The 21,696-nt window shown below is 37.2% G+C and overlaps 1 protein-coding gene across 1 annotated transcript in view; it reads left to right on the top strand.

The window, feature by feature from the left end:
- INPP5A (inositol polyphosphate-5-phosphatase A) overlaps positions 1–21,696 on the top strand; it is a 441,277-nt gene that overhangs the window by 319,352 nt on the left and 100,229 nt on the right. Inside the window, exon 9 of the mRNA XM_019555884.1 lies at positions 6,951–7,035. Within this exon, the coding sequence (XP_019411429.1) occupies positions 6,951–7,035 (85 nt within the window). The remainder of the gene's footprint in view (positions 1–6,950; positions 7,036–21,696) is intronic.

Raw genomic sequence — 21,696 nt, 5'->3', positions numbered from 1 at the left:
TTATTACTATTTTTTTTTTAAAACAACCCCTCTTTTCAGTAGTGTCAAACTAGGATGAATTGGCCAGGGGAAGCATGTTTATAGACTGTGTAAAGAACTTTGTCTTTGTGTGGGAATGTTGGTGACACTGTTATGGTTTGCCTGAATGAACTGCGATGACGCGGCTAATAAGGTATCCTGCTGAGTGCCACAGCGGGCCTTTCTCAGACCTCCCACTTAATTCCATTCAGCTCCAGCTCAGTGTAGCTAATTTTTCCCATTCCTTCAATTCTTTAGGCCCCCTGACAAACAGAAAAGTCAACTTTCACACCGAAGGCAAGATAAGTGCTTTAGGAAATAATCATGTAAACAGAATGTTACCTTCTGACCTGCTGCTGATACCTTGACTTGGGACAAAACCCACCAGGCTATTGCATTAGACATGGCTATTAAAAGAATAATGCAGCTGATCCTCCTTACAGAGTGTCCCAAGAAATGGTTTAGCCAAATCACTGTGCCTCTTGTCACATTGAATCATGTGCAGCTGCTTCCCTCCATCACCAAATTGCTGATATTAAGCTGCTTTTTGTACTTTCCTTTCAGTGACTGTATGTGAGGGATAAGTGTAAAAGCAAGTGAAAGTCAATAATGCCTCTGCTTATCCTGTTATTTTCTGAACTAACCAGAGTGAACTAATACCATATGTACAGTAGGCCTTATACCTTTATAAAGGAAAATGTATGTTAAATAAGTATAGTATATGTTGATTTTTATTTTCAGTGGCAAAAATAAATTACTGAACAATTTTAACAACTTTTAGTAATTGCTGATTTAAACATTATTAATAGAGTGTTCCACTTGACACTCCATATTATCTCTGATCAATATATACTTGACACTTTGCCTAAGATTTTTAAAGATATCTGGGTTTTGATTGTCCTATTTGCATTCATTTGAATCTTTTTTATTCTTGATGGGAATATGTTCTTAAAACTTGTAGATGATTTAAAAATTTAAACCTTCATCGTCCTACTCATTGATAACACTAGCCCAACCTTGGTACTTGATTCTACAAATATGTCTACATTTCAGTATATTTACCTGGGCAAGTACTTACCAGCTTGACTTGTGAGGGTTCATCTATACTGCTAATTTGGGCTTTTGTTTAGATTCTTCCCTTATCTCGCTTCTGTCTTCACAAAAAGCCTAAGTTTTGCCATGCTTTCAGGTGAGGTTAATCAGACTCATCGGAGTCTAAAGGCAGAACCTGAGTGCTTTGTTCATTCACATGACTTTGCACTGTGCAATGAGTCTGCTGCCTAAATCACTTTGCTGCTGATGGTGCTTCCCATAGCTCCCCACAGCATGCCTTGAATGACAAACATTCCCCCTATCACAGCCCAGGAAAGAATCATAGGGTTTTGGCACAATTTACTTGTCTAATGTCAGAAATCTGTGGAACCTTGCAATGTCATAAAATTACGGCATTTTAAAGAGGTCTCAGGTGAAGGTTTCATGTTGTTTCAGCAAGTCGGTGCTGAGTGTGAATGTGCCCCCAGAATTCCTACTAATTCACACATGTCGGTGTTGCCTGAATGCCAGACATTAATTTGAGTCTAACGTTGCAGTGTGGTAAGGTAAGCCATCCACTCAGACTCAGGGATCAACCAACTTCAGTCTGCAGTGAAGATATGCCCTTTGTATTGTAACAAGCAGTGGGTGACCGAGGTATGAACCCCAGGATCTGAGTTAAAGGGGGCGGTACTCAGAGAGGGGGCAGAGCTCACAGCCAGGTGGAGGGTTTTGCTATGGGGGAAGTGCCACTGAATTCAGTATTGTGACATTCCCATGGCAACGGGATTCAGTAGCACTGGTTGACAGCAGTGGCAGTAGGGGGACAGAAAGGTTCTTGCATTAACCCTCTGCTGGCTGCATCAACACTTATCACTCCTGCCGCGTCGATCCCTCCCCGTTCCCCCCTGCCTCCACACAACCAGCATCTCCCAGAGGAGAGAAAAGGAGATGGGGCACAAGGCTGATGAGGGGACTGGGACTGCTGGGGTTTGCACCCAGGTGACCACTTACTTCTCTGCTTAGTAGTTTAACCTTACTTTGAATACTTGCCAGTGAGACTATTTCTAATGCTGTAGCCATGGCTCCAGTTCAGCAAAACACTCAAGCACATTGTGAACTTTTAAGCATGTGAATTAACTAAGCAAACATTTGGGCATATTTTTAACTTGAATAATGCTTAAAAGCCACTGACGACAATGGGACTGAACTACATGCTTAAGTGCCTTGTTCAGTTGGCACCCATATTGTGGCATATTTTGCTTAAGAAAAACATAAAATAAAAATGCCTTCTGAGAGAAATAGGGTATTCTTAGAGGGGCTATTAAGATACTGGCCTGTAAAATTAAGGCTTCATAATACGATGCTAAGCCAAGCACTTGCCTGTCCCTAACTGAATTATGGTTTCCCATTTTGATTTATTTTTCTTCAAATGTGACAATGATTATAAAGAACCAGAAAAGAACAGCATAGGTGGTTTGACATATGATTAACTTTCAATATAACCAGAGATGGGTAGAAAAAAAAGAATAATTTAGTCCAGAAGGAGAGTGAAAATAAAGTATTTAAACTCTGAAAAACTAGTATAAACTCATCGATCCTTTATTTTACACTACCGTTAATATCAGAACCAAGGACTACTTATAAAATTGATAATTAAATAACAGTAGTATCTCATGGACTTCACTTCCTCATACAGTCAATGCTGTGAATGGATTCAGCAGAAGAGGGAATAATTGTATTCCCACTAAAACATTTACAGATATGAAGAAGTAAAGAACGTCAGGATAACCAAATGTCAAGCATAAACCAATTGCCCATCTAATCCAGGAATTAATATTACATCCAACCTTATAGTTGTGTTCACCTTGAATTTGTATTTATAACTTTTCCTCTTTAAAATTTTAAATAAGCAATTACAACTCTTATCCTAGTATCCATTAATGTAGACATGTTTTGCAACTAAGAATTGCCTTCTAGAAATACTTTGTAATTATGGTAGTGAAAGTGTTATTCCCACCTACTTTGTAATCTTTTTGAAGATATTTACATTCAAGTACTGTTTCTTTTTCAATAGTTTATGTTCTAACCCAGTCGTTGCCCTCTCTGTATCACAACAAACCTACAATTTAAAACTTAATGGATTTTAGTTTGAACTTTTATGTAAAACTGTAAGAAAAAATAATTGTGTATGTGTAGCTTTAATTTTTATTCACTTATCTGCTAGTCATATTTACCACAAGCTGTCCAAAAAACCTTTTACAGGAAGGATTAAAACCTGAATATATGTTGTGGCCTTTTTGATAATCTGATACCAACAGCAAATAAAAGCTGCATGAAATAGCACTGGATCCTCCCACAAAGAAACATTAAATTAATGCTGGTGACATGGGTTGGTTGCTTTCTTTTTATATGATTCAGATTTATCACTCCATTGGGTGATTCACTGCAACCTTTTTAGAGGATTGTTTGATTCATGGCATGTTCAAAAGGAAATTGTGATAACAGTAAATACTCAAGTAAAATAAAGCAACTTTCAAAGCTCTCCTCTCTTGCTTGAAAACAAACTTTTTTACTTTTGCTGAGGGGATAGAGGTGTCATCATTTCTTTATTGACATTTGATGAGATATGGAGATTGACAGTTTAAATGACAAGGGCAAGAGAAGTAGAACACTTTTTCAGAGATCTCTGGCTCCTGCTGTAACTGTTTCAGTCTATGACCTCCCTCAGACATCATTATATAATGACTTATCATGGACCCTATTTCATACAATGGTGCCTGGAATGCAACTGTTATTTCTTCCACTGACTGGTAGAAGAGGAACTACTTATACATTTTACTTTACTATCTCCTTGTCTGCCAACTTGGGAATGGGTTCTGCAACCTTAATCAAGATCTGATAAGACTTGTCTGATTGTTTTCACTGGGACAAGAGGCAGTAGTAAGGATTCAAGAGTTGGGCCATTGAGTCACCACATTATTGAAACTGCCCTAAGATTTACGTATCCCTTGAATAAGAAACAGTTCTAGAAACCAGGGAACCAGATCACTTATATTGTTGACTGATTTCATTTTTTTTAAAGTAAGTATTCTATTATTAAGCATTATAGGAATGTTTAACAATCACAAGTGAATATATTCTGTTGTCTGGGGAATTTGTAAAAATGTTTAGTTGCATGGAAATCTTATAAAAACCTGACACGCATCTATGTCTTGCGGAGTGACCACAAAATTCAGAGTCATGACTCCTCTTTTCTCAATTCCTTACTTCACCTCTCAATTGCTGTGTCATTTGGGAGGTTAGAAAAGAGTTTACTTCTGTGCCTTTGTCTTCCCATCTGTGAAATAGGATTCTGCCTCTTGCACAATTAACAATGACATTGTGAAAATAAATATCTCCATAATGCTTCAAACATGGAAGATAAAACTGTTTGTTGTCGGACAGAAATTTGTTGAAATATCAGATTGAGAATGAAAATTAAGAAAAATATCTTTGTAAGGTAGACTTTCGATGCTGATGTCACTTTGAGTAACTTGAGGACCTCAGTTAAGCTTAATTTAGCCTTCAAAACTGTACAGTAACAAAAAGTATGTGGACATCCAGAAGTTTTTAAAATTAACCATTTTCCAGCTTTAGGATTACTTTGATTTGTATTCAAAATGATTCCCAATTAAATCAGGTAATGTGCGAGTGTATGGAACAACTGGATTTTAATTGATTAGAGGCACAACTAATCTGCTGATTTGTTCTTCGTAACTGATTGAGCTTTTTCAAGTTAATCTAGGTAAGAGACAGTCTAAAAGGCTACTTATGGCACACTGTTTGTTTGAAAAATTCATCTTTGCATAGTACAATCCAAGATACCATCTTCATAATATCAATTTATTTTAAGATGTCTCCTTTAAACCTTGATGTAATTCTAGGGATCTCTTTCAGCTTTTGTCAGCAGTAAATGGCACTGAACAAAGTCAGAGCTGTGATATGAATTGGGGAAGTTGGCAATGCAAACAAATCTTTTCTTGTGTACAGATTGTGTATCGGATTTTGCAATGGTAGCGTTAGCAAATTGTGGGAATGTAAATGATTTAACTTTTAAGCTCTCATTTTCCTTGAAGTGCAATGGGGGGACTAATCAAACTAATGTTACAAATGGATCAGTACTGACAGGCTTTTCTTGTTGGTTGCAGTTGACAGTATATAGAATTTATTAATAGTAAGTACAATACTTTGTCAGCTGAATGGAGAATTTGGAGGTTTTATTACCAGGAAAGGATAGTTCTTTGCAGGAGACTGTTTCAAATAGTCACTGACTTAGGTTCAGTGTACATGATTTTTTCATTGGAATAATATTGTTTATGTAATAGATTGTCATTAAGGAAAAATGTGGATTTTTTTAAGAGCAACACAGTATCTCACTGTAAACTTTGAGATGTGTTTTTATTTTATAGCTTTGAAATGTCAGAATAGGTGTAATATATTTGAACTTTTACAGCCATTTAAAACAAATGTCTTCTAGCTGGATATTATTGTTCCAGAGGCTACTTAGTATGGCTTTCTATGTACTTCTTTAACTATCCATGTGGGTCTTTAGCTTCAGCTACACTGTGATTTTTTTGGCATCATGCTGCTTATATATATATTTACTGTCAGACTATGTCTAATTTATTGTCTCCGGCTTGTTATTTCTTTTTGTGTACTGTACACCTAATATGCTAGGCCTCCCTCCCCTCAAATTGTAGCTGTAACATTTTGGTTTGTTACTTTATGGTCTCATTGGTTAATAATAGGAAATTAATTAGTTGGTTCCTGTCTCAAGGTAATGAAGTGTTGATTCAGTGACTCTCATTTAATTATTTTATGTTGTTAATGTTGAAGGATTTGCCCAATACGAAGATCTCTAGAAGCATGTACAGTTGTTTAATAGCAGCAAATAATTAATATTTGACCTAAGATTTTTTTTTTAAATGAAACTCTCTGAAAAAATAAACAGTGATCCTTCCCACCTAAACAAAGGCCAGAAAAGAGAGTTTGGCTTTATTTCACACCCTGAAAGTTAATGGAATTGGTGTTAGTAGATACCAAAGTAAAAGACTCCTCTACTTATAGGCATACAAACATTTTTAGCATCTATTCCTCAACTGGTATGTCAGTATGCAAGGAAAGAGATGATTTCTCAGGAAGCCGTAATCTAGCCATGGGGGACATTATAGATCAATATTATCACTGATAGTAATAAACAGTGTATAGTACTTCTAAACCAGTTTTTCATCCCTGAATCTCAGAGTGCTGAATAAATACAGGTAAACATTGCAATCCCTATGTTACAGAGAGTAAACTTACAACATAAGCATTAAGGCAGGCATTCCAATATAGAAGTATCCACTACTTCTGTATGATTCAGTTTTTAGGTCCCAAACTTGAAACACCAAGATCCCATTTTCAGAGGTGCAGAATAGGCAGGTACCATCATCTCAGAATGTGTTCCTTGTCCTTTGATCATCAATTTCCTCTTTTTCTGGACTGAACTGCAGTTTGCCTTTATCCAACTTCCCATTTTAACTGAGCATTGAGAAACAAATATACCATAACATCTGGGTTTGTGTAAATAGAGACAGACCTACAAGTCATCTTAAGTACATAAACCAGCACATCCAATTCAGTTGTTCATTTATAGTGAAGCTTTAATCCAGTAAAAAGAACTGCTTCTTGTATTACAAGAATAATATTGTTTGTGTTCAAATTTGAAACATAATTGTGAATACATGACTTGCATTAAAATATTTTAACATTTTGCAGTTGCAGTCCCTGGAGATTTTTTGTATAGTACAATAGGTACAGTCTTATATAAATTTAAAGCTCAGTGACAGCAGTTAATGTGTTTTTGTATGCCTTTTCAGAATAATAGATCAGCGGTTTGAGAAAGTTTCGTATTTTATCTTTGGAGATTTCAACTTTCGACTGGATTCCAAAGCTGTAGTAGAGGTAGGATTTTCTGTGTTCTTCAGTGCTGGGCACTTTTTAATGTCTTCACTTCTTGCGTTGTTTTTCTTTGGAGAGAAAATCATAAAGTGACTTAAAGCAAAGCATTTAATATTGATGTCAAACTTGCCAAAGAACATTTTTATCATGAACGCTGAACAAGTAACTGAAAATGACTAAGGAATTAGATTAAATAAAAAGTAGCTGGGCATACTACTAGTTTTCAGTTTATTTCCCAAGAATGTAATTGTGTACTATGCTAACCAAATGCTTTAGAATGAATAGACTGATTATGTATGCCTTGATTTGGAGAGAACCAGGTCTTCTGTGTTCAGAAAGGCAGCAACAGTTCAGAAAACTGTTGTGCGGGCTTAGCATTTCTGTGGATTAAGAGAACTCATTTTCTCCCTCATTTGCCCACCAATCATTCATTCAGGTCTAAGAAGTTCTAATATTCTAGATCTCAAATATGGTGCATTTATTATAATCCCTGTGGGCTAAGCCTTAACAGTTCCAACTTGCTCTTCTCCCCAGGGGCAAAATCCAAAATGCAGCTAAAATACTGGATCTCTGTAGGGTGGGGGAAACATGCTGTGAAGAGCACATACAGAGGGAGTTGCAGATTCCTGTCAGCCCCACAACATTGCTGTCTTATTGCTGTCTTCACTGGACAACAGGAATTGCCAGTGGACTTGAGGGGGGTCTCAGGTGTTTTTAAGAAAAGCCAGGGGTTGCAAGAGTGAAAGGGAAGATGCTGTCCCTTCAACTACTGTAGCATTCTTTGTGCAAAGTACTTAACACTTGTAGTTCTTGCATGACTCCAGAATTTCATTTTAAGCTTTTGCCTGTTGTCACGTGATATATCTCACAATGCTTTTTGTTTTTTAGAGATAAATGCATGTTTATGCATATAACAAGTGAGGAAATTTACATAAAACTAGAGATATTTCCTAAACTTCTAAGACAGGATGCCATAAAAATCACATGTTCTATAAATATAATCATGATTGGAATATATGCACATCTTTGTGGGGCTGGCATCTTAGTATGGGAAGATGAACAGAGGATCTGTATAAAAGCCAAACAGAATACGGTAAACCATTTTCATCACGAGTTGAGATTACCTTGAGTTTATTGCTAAAGCTCAGCTCCAAGTAACACAGGGTCAGAAATAATATCCAGGGTTGACAACCACTTTAATCTCATGGTTTTTCCTTTTTAATTCCCAGAGATATCATAGTGTCTTTTTGCCGTCCTTGAGGGCAAGCGTGTCTTCTTTTAAACCAAAAGCTAATACTGCTTTGTGGTTTACACAGCAAGAAATGTGTGCACCCAAAGATGGGGTTCCCTTCTCTTACCAGTGTGATGCATCCCCCATTCCACCTGGGATGTTCAGTCTCTGATCTGCTGAAAAGTAATAGTGTTTCATGTGGCAACTGGTGTACATAGCTTGATAGCCCTCCATATGGAAGCATTTATTTGATGCAGTCCTTTTTCTAATGGACAAAACTGAGGGATAATTTAAATGAAATGCAAAACACTGATTTAGAATATTCAACTTTTTATTATGCTCCAAGCCAAAGAAAACTCTATTAGCCATTTACTATCCCCAAAACTTCAATGTTTAGATAATAATGAAGAAGTTGGTTACATAGTCATCTTTCTTGGAATGTCAGTGTTATTTTTTTACTTCATTCAGGTTGCAGTGATGTAGGTGAGAATATGAGAACATCAGTCAATCATGCTTCAGCAGAAATATTTCCTTTGTCCTGAGAGATTCTGAGCACCCTAAGCTACCAATGCCTGAATTACTCTTCAGGATTGGACCAGTAGAAAATGGTTTCCCAATTTGCTAATTTTTATTAAGTTTTTACTTGAGGCTTCTATTACATTAAAAATTTTGCCACTAATTTTAAAATATTGTGTAAGCATACATGTATTATATATGCTCATACTATATTACTTTGTATGGCACACAGTACGTGCAAGTTATGATAACTTATCCAAATGTAAAAGCTACGTGAGTGCTAAGTAAGCAATATATGACGGGTTACGGTCAAACAACTAAAAATGAGTCTGTATATTTAGTCAGGCCTCGGATAACATCATAAACCCTAACACTGAAGTGGTAGGTAAAATGATGGCTCTCTTTCTCATTTTGGGTCACTTTAGTAATTAAATCATATTCATGTTTGGTTATTCCATTAATTGTTGTTGACAAGTAAAGCATATTTTTTCAGTTCAAAATATTTCTTGGTTTTAAAGTGATTCTCTCCTAACAAAACAAATGATATTACCCATAAAGGACATGAATCACACAGCAGATTCAGTAATAGGAAATGCTAATAAAAAACATACTTAGTACATGTATAGCACGTCTCATCTTCAAAGTGCTTTTGACATTAATTAACATTTGTTACCTATCCAAACCTAAGGGTACAGAGAAGATTCAGGTCAACCATGAATCAAACTTATTTGCACATCTTTTCCTAGAATAGCTAATATAGAAAAAATGCAATTCTCTTCTCTTCCATTCTTTTTTTGACAATAAGCATATGACATTACTCTACGCTTTGTTATTACGTAATAGAAGGCCCTATTGCAATAACACATGCATACAGTTCAAGTCTAAAGTGTAACAATACATTTGTAGCAGTCTTTTGCATTTAGTACAAGTATTGCTATATCTGTGGCATCCTGAATATGTAAAACATGGCTGTGGCATGCATGCGCAATTTGCTTCATAGATATGATAGTACTGGCAAGATTCCTCAGACTTCCGAGATTCCATAGTAGCATGTGGATTATGAATTAAATGTGGCAAGTGCATAACACTCTCTTTTGGTAAGGGCGTGGTGATAGGTGTAGATTCTTAGGGGACTAAGCAGAATCTGAAGCCTAATTTTAAATGGTTCACTTGCAAATAATGTCTAATAAAATGATTCTGCAATCGCACCTTAATTATTTGAGTTTATGTAGCACTTTTCATCCAGAAGGACCCTAAAACACTTTACAAACTGATTTACACTTGTTGCAGCTCAAGCCCTCGCTAACATAGCAATCACTGTAGTCAGTGGAAAGTGAAATGATTTTGGCCAAGGTCATACACCAAGTCAGTGACAGAATGGGAAACAGAACTGATTAAGCTCGAGTGGCCATCCACCACTTTTTGTAAAACCAGTCAAGGGTAGTGCCAGATTTAACAGATTGCAGTGCATTTTATGGAACAGTTTGAATTTGCAAATGTAAAATGAATAGGATATATGTTTGAATTTGAGCCTTCCAAAAGATCATCTGGTGCCCTTTTTGCATATGCACATGGAAATCTCTAATATTAGGTATTCATTTCACTATTTGGTTGTCTATTAAATGCCAGTATTCAAAGGGTCAGTCCTCTGAACTAGAATATTTGTATATGATACTAAATTTCTCTCTCCTTTTCCTACGTACCTCTTCCCCTCTGTCATAAAAACGCAGATTGCCAAGTATTTAATTACTGTAAAACGCTATAAGCAACAGGTAACCATTCACAGAATTATAGGATAAGCATATCTTATAGCAGCATAATGTAATATATTTCTAAAGACTTAGTCAATATATCTATTGAAAGAGGGAATAAGAAAGCTGTTTCCATACACCCAAGTGCAGTGTGCTACATCACATGCCAAAATGTTTTCCTTATTAATTTATAATTAATAGGCAATAAATCATTAGTGTATAATTTATTAAAGATGTTATAGGAACCTAAATCTAAAGTAGTATTGATTTCTTTGCTAGGAAATTCTGCTTTACTGTTGTTGGAGCAATCCAGGGAGGATCAATAAAACAGGCATAGGCTTCTAGTGATTTCAAGATCCATATGTGCATGAACAAGTATGTTGTCCAGAGGGATAAACTGGCAGACAAGAAATAGGATGTCAGCAGCATACCAAGCATAGCAAATATTGAAGAAATAGAGTTGTTCTACAATGGACTTGAATTATAGTTCGAGACTAATCTATAGCTTGGCACAATGGTGTACAGTAAAGTTTAGAAAAATAACTACTGCTCAGACATATTAGCCTCTTCTAAGCATTTTAAAATCTCTTTTGAAAATGGCTAATTGCAAGTTTCCATATTGTATTAAATCCAATTTTCTTTGGCCTACATATGACCAAAAAGAAAATGAATCTTTTCTCTAAAGAGTCTTTCCTGATGGTTCTGCTTGTGCCAACTCTCAAAATATAACATGACTACTCACAGACACAAGCAATTATAAGATATAAGGTGCCCCTTCCTGTATACTAAGTACCCATCAGCACTTGCACAGAAAGTGAGAAAGCAGTCTGCATGGGAATGGTCTCATCTTGGGACATGTATGATGCCAGTTCTAAGTAACAGTCCCATGCTTAGGGCTCATAGCAAAGAGAAAATGCCATGGGGACCATTACTTTACTAAAAATTAGTAATATGTTAATCTTATAAACCGACATATGAGGTAAGTTATTTACATCAGTACAAGAGAGAAGGTAACCAGTTTTTGGGCCCAAGCAGAATAAGTAAATAAATAAATAAATAAATAAATATATATAAAAGGCCTCCTTGGAAATGAGGCAAATTTACTTTGTACAGCTTTTATACTTTGGATTATGCTGGAGCTTGAGTTACAGATCTCCTTAAAACTAGAATTTGATATATATATGCTGCCAGATGTTAGTTTTTATGGCTCTGTGTTGCTGTTTAATAAGCCACCAAGTTCATCATTCAGCTAAAACACTGTTAGGTCACCAGTCTTCCTTACTATATTAATGTACTAAAGAATAAACATCACTTTATTGCTTTGTTACCCTGCACACCTAATCAATTGCTGGAGCCACAAGACTACTGTTAATTGGTATCTACTTTGTCACAGTTTAGATAGTATAGATGTAGGTTTTAGCTCATTATTCTTTTAATCATAGCTCTTCCAGCTATGTTTACTTTAGACGGGCATAGTGACTTTCCTTGTTTATGTCAGTTTGGGGCTTAAATTACTATTGTGGTTTTAAAATCCCTGTAAAGCTTAGAGTGAAAGGTATGACATATGAATGTCATGAGAGAAGGACAAAGAGAACATTCTAGTATCCTAATCTATTTGAAATCTCTGGCTTACAAACATCTATTTTTGTTTTGTTTTGCGTCCTTTGACCTATAGAAAATATCTTGTTATTCATAATGATATGTTACCATATTTATTTGAATAGAAGATGATCCCTCTCCCCAATAATTAGAATCTATATATGGAAAATGTATAGATGTGTTATAATTTTCCAGGTATGGAATCTAATTATTGAAAGTTTGCCTTGAATTTGAAACTGCTACAAGTTTTAGCACAGGTACTCCGTAACCACAGTGTTAAGCAGCACTTTTATAAATACTTGTGTATAGTATAAACCAGAGACACGCAGTTATTTTGGGTGAAGGCTGCTTACTGAATTTTGGCAAGCCATCGAGGGCTGCATGACAGGCAGCCAGGGGCAGATAAATATTAAATTTCTAAATTTTTAGGGGCTCTGTGGGCTGGATACAATGACCTGGTGAGCCACGTTTGGCCTGCGGGCCACATTTTGCCCGTCTGTGGCAAAAAATATATGTGATAATAATCCAAAGCCAAAAGGTTCGTTATTTACCATATAGTTCATTCGGCTAGGCCTCAGCAGAGACAACAGTGTTTCAAGCCATAGTGACCCCAAAGCTCAGCATTGACTGCCCAGTATGTATGTGTACTCCAAATACCCTAAACAAAGAATCCATGTGTTAATTAGATGCCTACTCATGACAGGAACCATTTACCCATATGGGCCATGGGTTTTATAGTTATGTTCAGTATTGGTTATATTTAATCACCTACATTGATGGTTTCTATTACTGAGCACATGCTGCTTTTGGCAGCAGTTTAATGATAATGCAATTAATGAGGTTTGCTTGTATGCAAATGTAAGATGAGGGGCTTTTTTTCCCATTCTGACTGGAGAGAAAAAACCTCCTCATCTATTAGAGTAAATACAGTATATACTATACTTTCTTGTTCATCTTTGAATTTGTAGTGGACAGATTGATAATACTAACATAATAAAAGCTTCTGCTCATGTCTAAGCTAGTGTACCATAACTCTTACTTGTACCCCTCTGTCTAATGGGGCTTTCAGGAATCTCTAGTGAAGACAGTTGCAAGCCACCAATTTCATTTCATTTGTACAATACAGCAAATGTGGTTCGTCTTTCTAATAGCATGCATCTTACAACCAGTATTTTGAAAGAATTCTTTTTATTCAAATACTTCACTGTGAAAGGTTCACTGACACAATGATCTCATTTACTATGGCCTCTGATTCATCTTCCTTTTTTCTTCTAAAAGTTTCCAACAAAGTTAAAAAAGTCAGAAACTTAAAATGTGAATTGATCATTATAACTGATCACTAGAATAGATGCAAGACCTATTAACAGATATTTAAATTTAATTAATATTTAATTTAAATTTATTTAAGCTTTTTCACCTGTAAAATGTAATGATTTTTTCTTGCATTCAAGTCTACTTTGCTTTATATTTGTTGTATTTTAAAGCTAGTTTTTAAAGCTTTTTGGTGGTTCTGCTTTGTTGTGCTTGCAGTAATTTCCCCTCAATTACTTTACCTTCTCATACCAACCACCAAATGTGTTTTGGGACTTTTATCACCAACATGTTATCATATAGCTCTACTTATTGTATAGTGTCAACACTACCTTCCAAGTTAATTTTAATATCTAACTGCATAAGTTGTTTTCTTCTAATGTCATCTTGCAATTTTTATGTTGGTTTTATGCAGACAGTGATCTTTTCCTAATTTTTTCTGATGTTTTCTTTTACTGTACTAAAGAAAGGTGGCAATACCTGTAGATATATAATCTCTATACTTACCAAAAATAGCATTATGCTTTTATTGTAGTGTGTTATTACAAATGAAATAGGAATTCATTCTCTTTCACTGCAAAAATATGGAAAATTGTCTAGTAGAAATTAACTGATACCAGTTTTAATGCTGAAAAATCTGCTGCAAAGGTGGGGATCCTTTACCCTGAAGCTGGAGAATGATAAAAAGTTAGAAACAATTAGCAAGGTCCATAGAAAAGTCCCATTCTTTCAACAATTTACAAGTCTCTTGAACATTTTTTTAAAAATGTCTTGTGCTTAAACTCAAGTGTGTATATTTGCAGGAATTAAAGGGGAACTGGGTGACCACTGAGTCAGTAATAAATTAAAAGGAGCGTAATAAAATCTTTAAAACAAGACATTTTGGGGCTAAGCAATGAACAAAAGTTTGCTTGGGAAGTGAATGAGGAATTGGATCACAAAGGGTAAAGAAGTCTAAGCTCTTTAATTTCTCATATGAAACAAAAACTTAGGATGAGTGAATGAAATGGAACCTGTCACTAGAAGCATAAAGTGAATTTTCTGTCAGTCACCGAGAGCAAGCAGCTTATCACTTCCTCCTTTCTGCCTGGTGTAGACCACACAGAGTTTGACTTTGTGATGGATCAAATGTCTTTTAATCTCAGAATTTAGCATTCTTCTGTACATATTTTATTAATCAAAACATCTAACCAGTGTCTGATGTTTTCCTTCAATTTTAAAAGTACATCCCTACAGTAAATGTGGGAGTAGAATTGGTCCCATAAATCTTTTCTTGCCCCCTAATTCACATGGATATATGGCAGTGTTAGTAGAAGGGTCATGACCCCTGTCTGTAAATTTGTAAGGCTGCCTACACATTGGTGTCCAGTCCTAGCTGTCATTTTGTGCTTTTAACATGCAGAGATGGCCTTTCCCCTTCATTTGTTAGAGCAGATGTTCTTGATTGATTTGCCTGGCATGAGGGAGAGTTCTGGCCTCCAGGGGGTTAGCTTTTTATCCTATAGTTCTTCAAGCACTGAAGCAGGAAACAAGGCGCTTTCCGTAAAGTGGGTAGTGGGCAGTGCTTTTTCTCTAAGGCATTGCTAATCGGACTTTTTGCATGATCCTCCACCACAGTATCTCTTCTCAGGTTAACTCCAGTCCTACAGACAGAGACTGTGCATTCCTTTGATAGGTTGTTTTGCCTCCAGAACAGCCTTACCATAGTCTCCTTTCTTAAAATGCCCCATAACTCCTATTAATCTCAAATTACTCAGGCCATGATACTAGACCACTTTTGTTGTACCTACAAATGGCTGTAACGTATCCAGGTACATCGCCTCGTTCTTTCTGGCAAACAGCAAGTAAACTCGGTATCCAATTGCATTGTTTCCCTTGGTCCTGTTTCCCCTACTTCACCTGATTTTGACGGTATATAGAAGACCCCTTTTATCTATTTAGCTTGTAGTGCACTGTCAGTACTATAAATACAGGATATTTTAAATAGATAATGCAGTCTGGGTTCAGTGTGGTTTTCCCATTTTGAATTAAGAAATTGATGGTTTCAGATAATAATGATATTTCATCACCTTAAAGGATCTACTAATGATATAGTCAATTCAGAAGACGAAGGAAGCAGTATAGACAGCTGATTTACTGCTATTACTCAAAATGTTCCAAAACTACATAAACTTATTTTTCATACCATAAAATCATAGAAATATAGAGTTGGAAGGGACTTCACCTCATCCAAACCTGTGCTGAAGGTAGGGTTATTTCTGACAAAGCCATCCCAGGGAAGTGTCTGTCTAACATGCTCTTGAAAACTTTCAAGGATGCTGATTTCACAGGTTAAGCTTACTCTCCACCCTTATTGTGAGAAATTTCTTCCTAATAGCCAACCTGAATTTCCCTTGCTGCTAAAAGTATTGCTCTTCATTGTGTCTCCTGCATCCCTGAAATAGTCTGTCTTCATCCTCCATATAACAGTTCTTCTGGGCTAGGGACAGACATTACACACAAACCGATTTAAGTGATCAAAAACTGGTTTAAACCTGTAACAGAACACATGTTCAGTGCATATAAACCAGTTTGAAAATGGCTAGAACTGGTTTGAGATAAACCCAGTTGAACGTAGTATCAGATTTAAGCAATTTAGGTCAAACCGGTTTATGCAATATCTGTCCTGATCCCTTGTTAGTTTAAGGCTAACCAGACACCCCCAGCATCCCAGCATGCTCTCTGGCTGGGTGGGGCTCTCTGCTGCACAGCAGAGTTGGCCCCTCCCCTCTGCTCCCTGGCTGCAGCTCTGGCACAGACTGCAGGATACTTCCCTCCTCCCCCTCACCACTCCCTATTAAGCAGGAATTTGGTGTCTGCATATTAGCTAGCAGGCCGCGCGCTGGCTACCGTCCTTCTGAGTCAACAGGTAGCTGGTAATGTCCCTCTGTTGTTTGCTTAATAAGGTGATAAACACTGAGTTAGGGGTAATAAACACTCTGGTATCAATTCCCTGCTGGGCTAATCAGAGCATTCTGCTAAGGTCTGGCCATGGCCTACCCTCAGCTCAGTGCTGTGGAAAGGACAGGAGGGCTGCTCTAGTGCCCCCCGGCTTCTGACCTGATCCACTGCAGGCATATGCCTGCATTTCTGGGATGTCTGTGCAGTTACTATCTGGTTCAACCTAGCCAAGTTAGCCTAACCTGTAAAGATTGAATTGATTCAGGCTCAGGCTTTTTGAATGTCTGTCCCTAGCCCTGGTGTTTGAAAGCTATTCTCAAATCCACAGTAGGTCTCTTCTCTTCTCTAGAGTAAATAATCATAGTTCTTCCAGCCTTTCCTTATAAGTCACATTCCCCAAATGTGTGGTTATTTTGTCAGTCTCTACTGGATTCTTTAATTTTGCCACATCTTTCTTGAAGTGTGGGGCCCAAAACTGGACACAGTATTCCAGGTGTGACCTTACCAGTGCCAAATAGAGCACAAGAATCACTACCATTGATTTGCAAGGAACACTCTTATTAATACCGCCCAGTATGCTGTTAGCCTTTCTTGCAACAAGCTCTTATTTAGCATATGATCCAGTGTAACCCCCCAAGTCATTATCTGCAGTATTGCAGTCTTTCTCCAGTCCATATTTGTGCATTCAATTATTCCATCACAAGTGCAGGTTTTTATACTCTTGTTATTAAATGGCAATCAATTGATTTTTGAACCATTTCTCCAGTTTTATCAAGATAATTCTAAATCCTAATCCTAGCCTCCCAAGTATCTGCAACTGTCCCCAACTAGGTGTCATCTGCAAATTTGTAAGCATGCACTTAATCCCACCCTCTAAATCCTTTATGAAGGTATTAAACAAAATCAGACCTGGGTCAGACCCCAGAGATTTCCACTGGATATTTCCTCCCACCTAGACATTGAGCCATTAATGATTAATCATTGAGCACAATGATCCAATTAGTTAGGTATACACCTTTCAGTACTTTCATCTTGTCTGTATTTCCTTAACTTATTAATGAGAATTTCATGACAAATGGTGTTTAAAGTCTTGATAAAGTCAAGGTATATCACATCCGCTTCTCTCCCCTCTTTCAAAAAGTCTGTCACCTTGTCATAGGAGGAAATCTAGTCAGTCAGGCATAACCTACTCTTGATACATCCATGCTGGCTTTTCCTAGTCAACATAATATTTCAGGATCCTATATCATTTAGAAGAGAGAGAACCTTTCTCAGATTCTATTTAATAGGCAGTTAGAAAATGGATGAGTTTGCTGCCTCTTCAGCTTCACAGGAGCAGGGATATTGGGCCTCCAGTAGAACTCATAACTGTCATCCTTTCATAGCCCCAAAATAAAAAAGAGAAAATTCAGGTCCCAGTAGAACCAGACTTCAGATGTGAGGTCACTGTTAACAGCTGGGTTTAGGGGCCTTTATTTAATCAGGTTGCTGACCAAATATGTTGGCATAATCAGCAAGGTCTGGTATTGTGTGGTCTCACTAGTTTCAAGACCCCTAGATTGTCTGAAAAGGATTTATTGAATTGCTTAGAGGTTTCTTTCCTTCTACACCTACCCAAGAGCAGTCTTGTTTTTTGGCCTTTAGTGGGCCTTTCTATATTTACACCAGCTTAAATGTACTGCACAGTAAATTTACATGTGCAGACATTAAAGTGCATTAGCGCAGTGTGTGGAGTGACTTGGGACTAATGTTAGTCCCAAGTCAGTCTGCACACACAGTGTCACTGCACAGTAAGGCATCCACACATACATTAATGTATGGTAACTAATTGGGCAAATTGCATGATTCAGGTATCACATTTACACTCAAATTGGCATAAGTCACCACATTTACTGCACTGCACAGGCATGCACATGTATACATATGCCCATACTGCACAGTAATTTCAATTACTGTGCAGTATATGTGCACAAAAGATGTGCCCACTGTGTGGTTGAGTCACTTTATCTCCTTAAAGCAAATTTCTGTTGCCTGCTCCCTCATGATGCTCTACTTGTGGTTCAAAATTTGTGCTCTATAAACTTGTGTACAACCTTCACTGCAAACGCTGTTTCTTATTCCGTATTATGCATACCTTGAAGACGCATTGAAAGTAGATCTGACTGCAAGGAAAGAAAAGAGAAATCAACCTAGTTTAGCCCTTTTCAGGCACACTTCCTCCTACCTACCCCATTTCTCAAGTGAGCTTTATGCATGTCTTTGGAGTTAATAAATAAATTACATTGGATACATGAGTCATCTGTTTTTAGCCTCAGATGTCTATGTCCATTGTCCTCAGATACATCCTAAAAAGAATCATGGGATAAGAAGTACTGACAGTTTATCCCAGCACATGGCAAAGTACATCGGAACAGTTATCCCAGTTTTGCATCATTGAATCAATAGCAGAAAAGCAGCAGTGCTTTCAGCTGCTTACTAAACCCTGACTAGAAGGGTGATGTGTGTACAGGATAAACACAGACACAGCTTGTCCAGGGAGAAATGCAATGTCTATTCCTAATCTGAGTCCCTTATTTCTTTTTCTGCATGTCCTTCTGGTACTCTGTCTGTGTGCCCATACAGCTATGCACTGGACACAGTATTTGTGTGTTTTTCATGTTTTTTTCTGTATGTTTTAGTGATGCCATGACTTCTTACCTCTTGCTACTCTGCAGTAACAAATTGTACATCCTTCTAGAAGGGGAAGCTGATGTGGAAATTGGCAGCTGCTAAAAAATGACATTTTTAAAATTCTTTTTTTCCCCTCAAACCAACACTTGACAGATTGTGGAGGGAGAGGTTAACAGTATAAATTCACACTGAGAGCTTTATTTGTGCACCTTTGAAGAGATCAGTACAGATTCTGTATAGCAAATAGAATACTACAGTCCTATCTCTAAATTGTCTGAGGCCCAGTACAGGTGCTAACAAAAGCCATTGTATTTTTCTGGATTGAAACTGATGTCTGGTAGTGGAAACTACCTTACAGGTTGGCATAGTATTTAATTGTGGTAAATGGAAAAATTGGGTTTCATTTGTGTAAAGAAAACAATCCACAGCTTCATGGATATTTAATAGTATCATTGAACTCTATAAAACAGCAAATTAATAAAAGCTTATTTAGGTCTTGTGATCAATTAGACCAGAATTACTCATGTCTTATTATCTACCCTTAACCTAGAATGAGTGCCTCTATTTTAAGTGCTGCAAGCTGAAGAAAAATGCTGTTATCACTCTCTGCCTCAGTAGGGGGGCATCAAGGGTGCCACGGGAGTTTCTGAAGAGTATTGCAAAGTGCAAGAAAATAAGCAGGTGTGAAGAGATGGTTATTTGACCCCAGCAGTCCTTCCTGCCCAGAGCTGGGGGACTGGACCCGATGATCTCACAAGGTCCCATCCAGCCCTAAACTTCTGTGAATCTTTGAGTTCAGGTTCATCTATGCCTGGCTGTTGCCCCACCCCTAGTACCTAGCCCCTCTGCAAGATGATAAGCATGGTAATAAATGCATTCTTTTTTGAAAATGGGGTGCTGTTCAGTTAACAAAAGCTACGGAGAAGTGCCTTGAATCCTAAAAGGCTGAGAACCACTGCACTGCTTCATGAGCCTTGTCATTTACTTTCATTTTCACTTTCTTATAATCTTTTCACAAGTAATGGATGTGGTGTTCCCTCTTTCATTTGTTCTATCTTTGGTGTGCTCTGTGCACTGGAATTGTCAGCAGGTTCAAACTGTACCAGAAGTGTAACAAGAACTTTCTTCTTCCTTCAGCTAAGAGCAATGAAGCCAAAAAAGAAATGGCGTTGTTTTTATTAAGATAAACATGCATTTCATGTGGAACATTTGTAATCTCATAAGGTTTTAATATCATTTTACTATACTTCAGAACATGCTTTGGGGTCTAGACTGTGTTTGTATTGTAAATTATTTTGCCTCAGAAAGAGTTTAACTTCTTGTTACGAACTAAACTAACTCGAGGATTCATTGTTGAAAATGATTCTGTGTAAAATGAAAATGTAATAAAGGTTTATTAAAATGCATAAAACTTAAGGTCTAATAAAGACAGTTTTATTAATGAAGGCAGATTACAGGAGGCCATCTGAGGCACCTGCTAAATGTGCATTATAAATTACTATCATAAACATTCTGATGAGTTTCATATTGTAGCCAGACTTATAAAGGCAGGCAGATTGCTTCCCTAAGGGACTGTATATTTACTTAACAGTGTGGTTTTTGTAGTTATTTATTTTCTAGTAGTAGCAAAAAGCTTTTCCATTAAATAAATATGCAGATATTAGGAATTATTAAATTTCAGCTTTTTTGCTAGCAATCTAAGTCAAATTTGATACCAGATCCCTAGGGATGGAGAAGTGTATTAACCCACTACACCCATTAGCTCCCTGTTGGGGCCAAGAATTTTAATCACAAGTCCCCTCATTAGAGCTGGGTTCAGGAGCACTGATTACCCTTCTCGTCGGCTGTTTTTTTGACATCTCCAATTCCATACTGATGCTGACATGCTTACTGGCAAGATTCATTGGAGGTTAATTAAATCCATCTTCAAAACAACGAGGGGCCAATGAGCCATATCCTCGTTGCAATAGTAAATTAAATGATGCAATTGTTTCTATCTCTATCATGGATGGGGGAGGGCTGAGCAAATGAATTGTTCTTGGACTGTATGCTTCAGGGCCCTAGAGGGGCTAGTAGCATGTGGTCATAAACCTGCTTTTAATTTGTGGCTACAGAAAAAGATTACACAGTTATCAGCAGGCGGAGGTCTTGCATCATGATGTGAACGATGACACTGTTTAAAAATAAAAAGAAGGCTATTCCCAGCAGGAATTAGCAGCTCCTCCTATTTCAGATGCAAATTAATACAAACATGGTTACAGAGCAGAACAGAGAAGATGATACCTTGATCAAATTTGGCATTGCTTGAGCCATAATTAAAACGTACACAAATTAAATACAATTATCTTGTGCTTTCTAATAGGGCTGAGCGTCATTAAACTAATTAATAATGCAGTCTATAAGCTCAGCACTGCTGCTGTGATTGTTCAAAGTGTATGTTTTATGCCTTGCATGGTAGCAACTGGCAGCTGGAGGACTCAGCTGGCAGTGGATGACAAAGAGTGACAGCAGTACCAGTAGCGCTTGTCTCCATACAGTCCGGGATAGAGCTGGCTGCTGCCACACCTGCCATTCATCACCTAGCTGACAGTGATTGTGATAGATGGCTTTTTGGATGCTTGAAGCCCTTTCCTTTTTTTTTTTTTT

Source organism: Crocodylus porosus, unplaced genomic scaffold (genome assembly GCF_001723895.1).
Source record: "Crocodylus porosus isolate Cpor-Errol unplaced genomic scaffold, CroPor_comp1, whole genome shotgun sequence".
Classification (NCBI taxonomy): domain Eukaryota; kingdom Metazoa; phylum Chordata; order Crocodylia; family Crocodylidae; genus Crocodylus; species Crocodylus porosus.
Note: the sequence above shows the minus strand (reverse complement) of the source record. Positions and strands in the feature narration are given on the sequence as shown.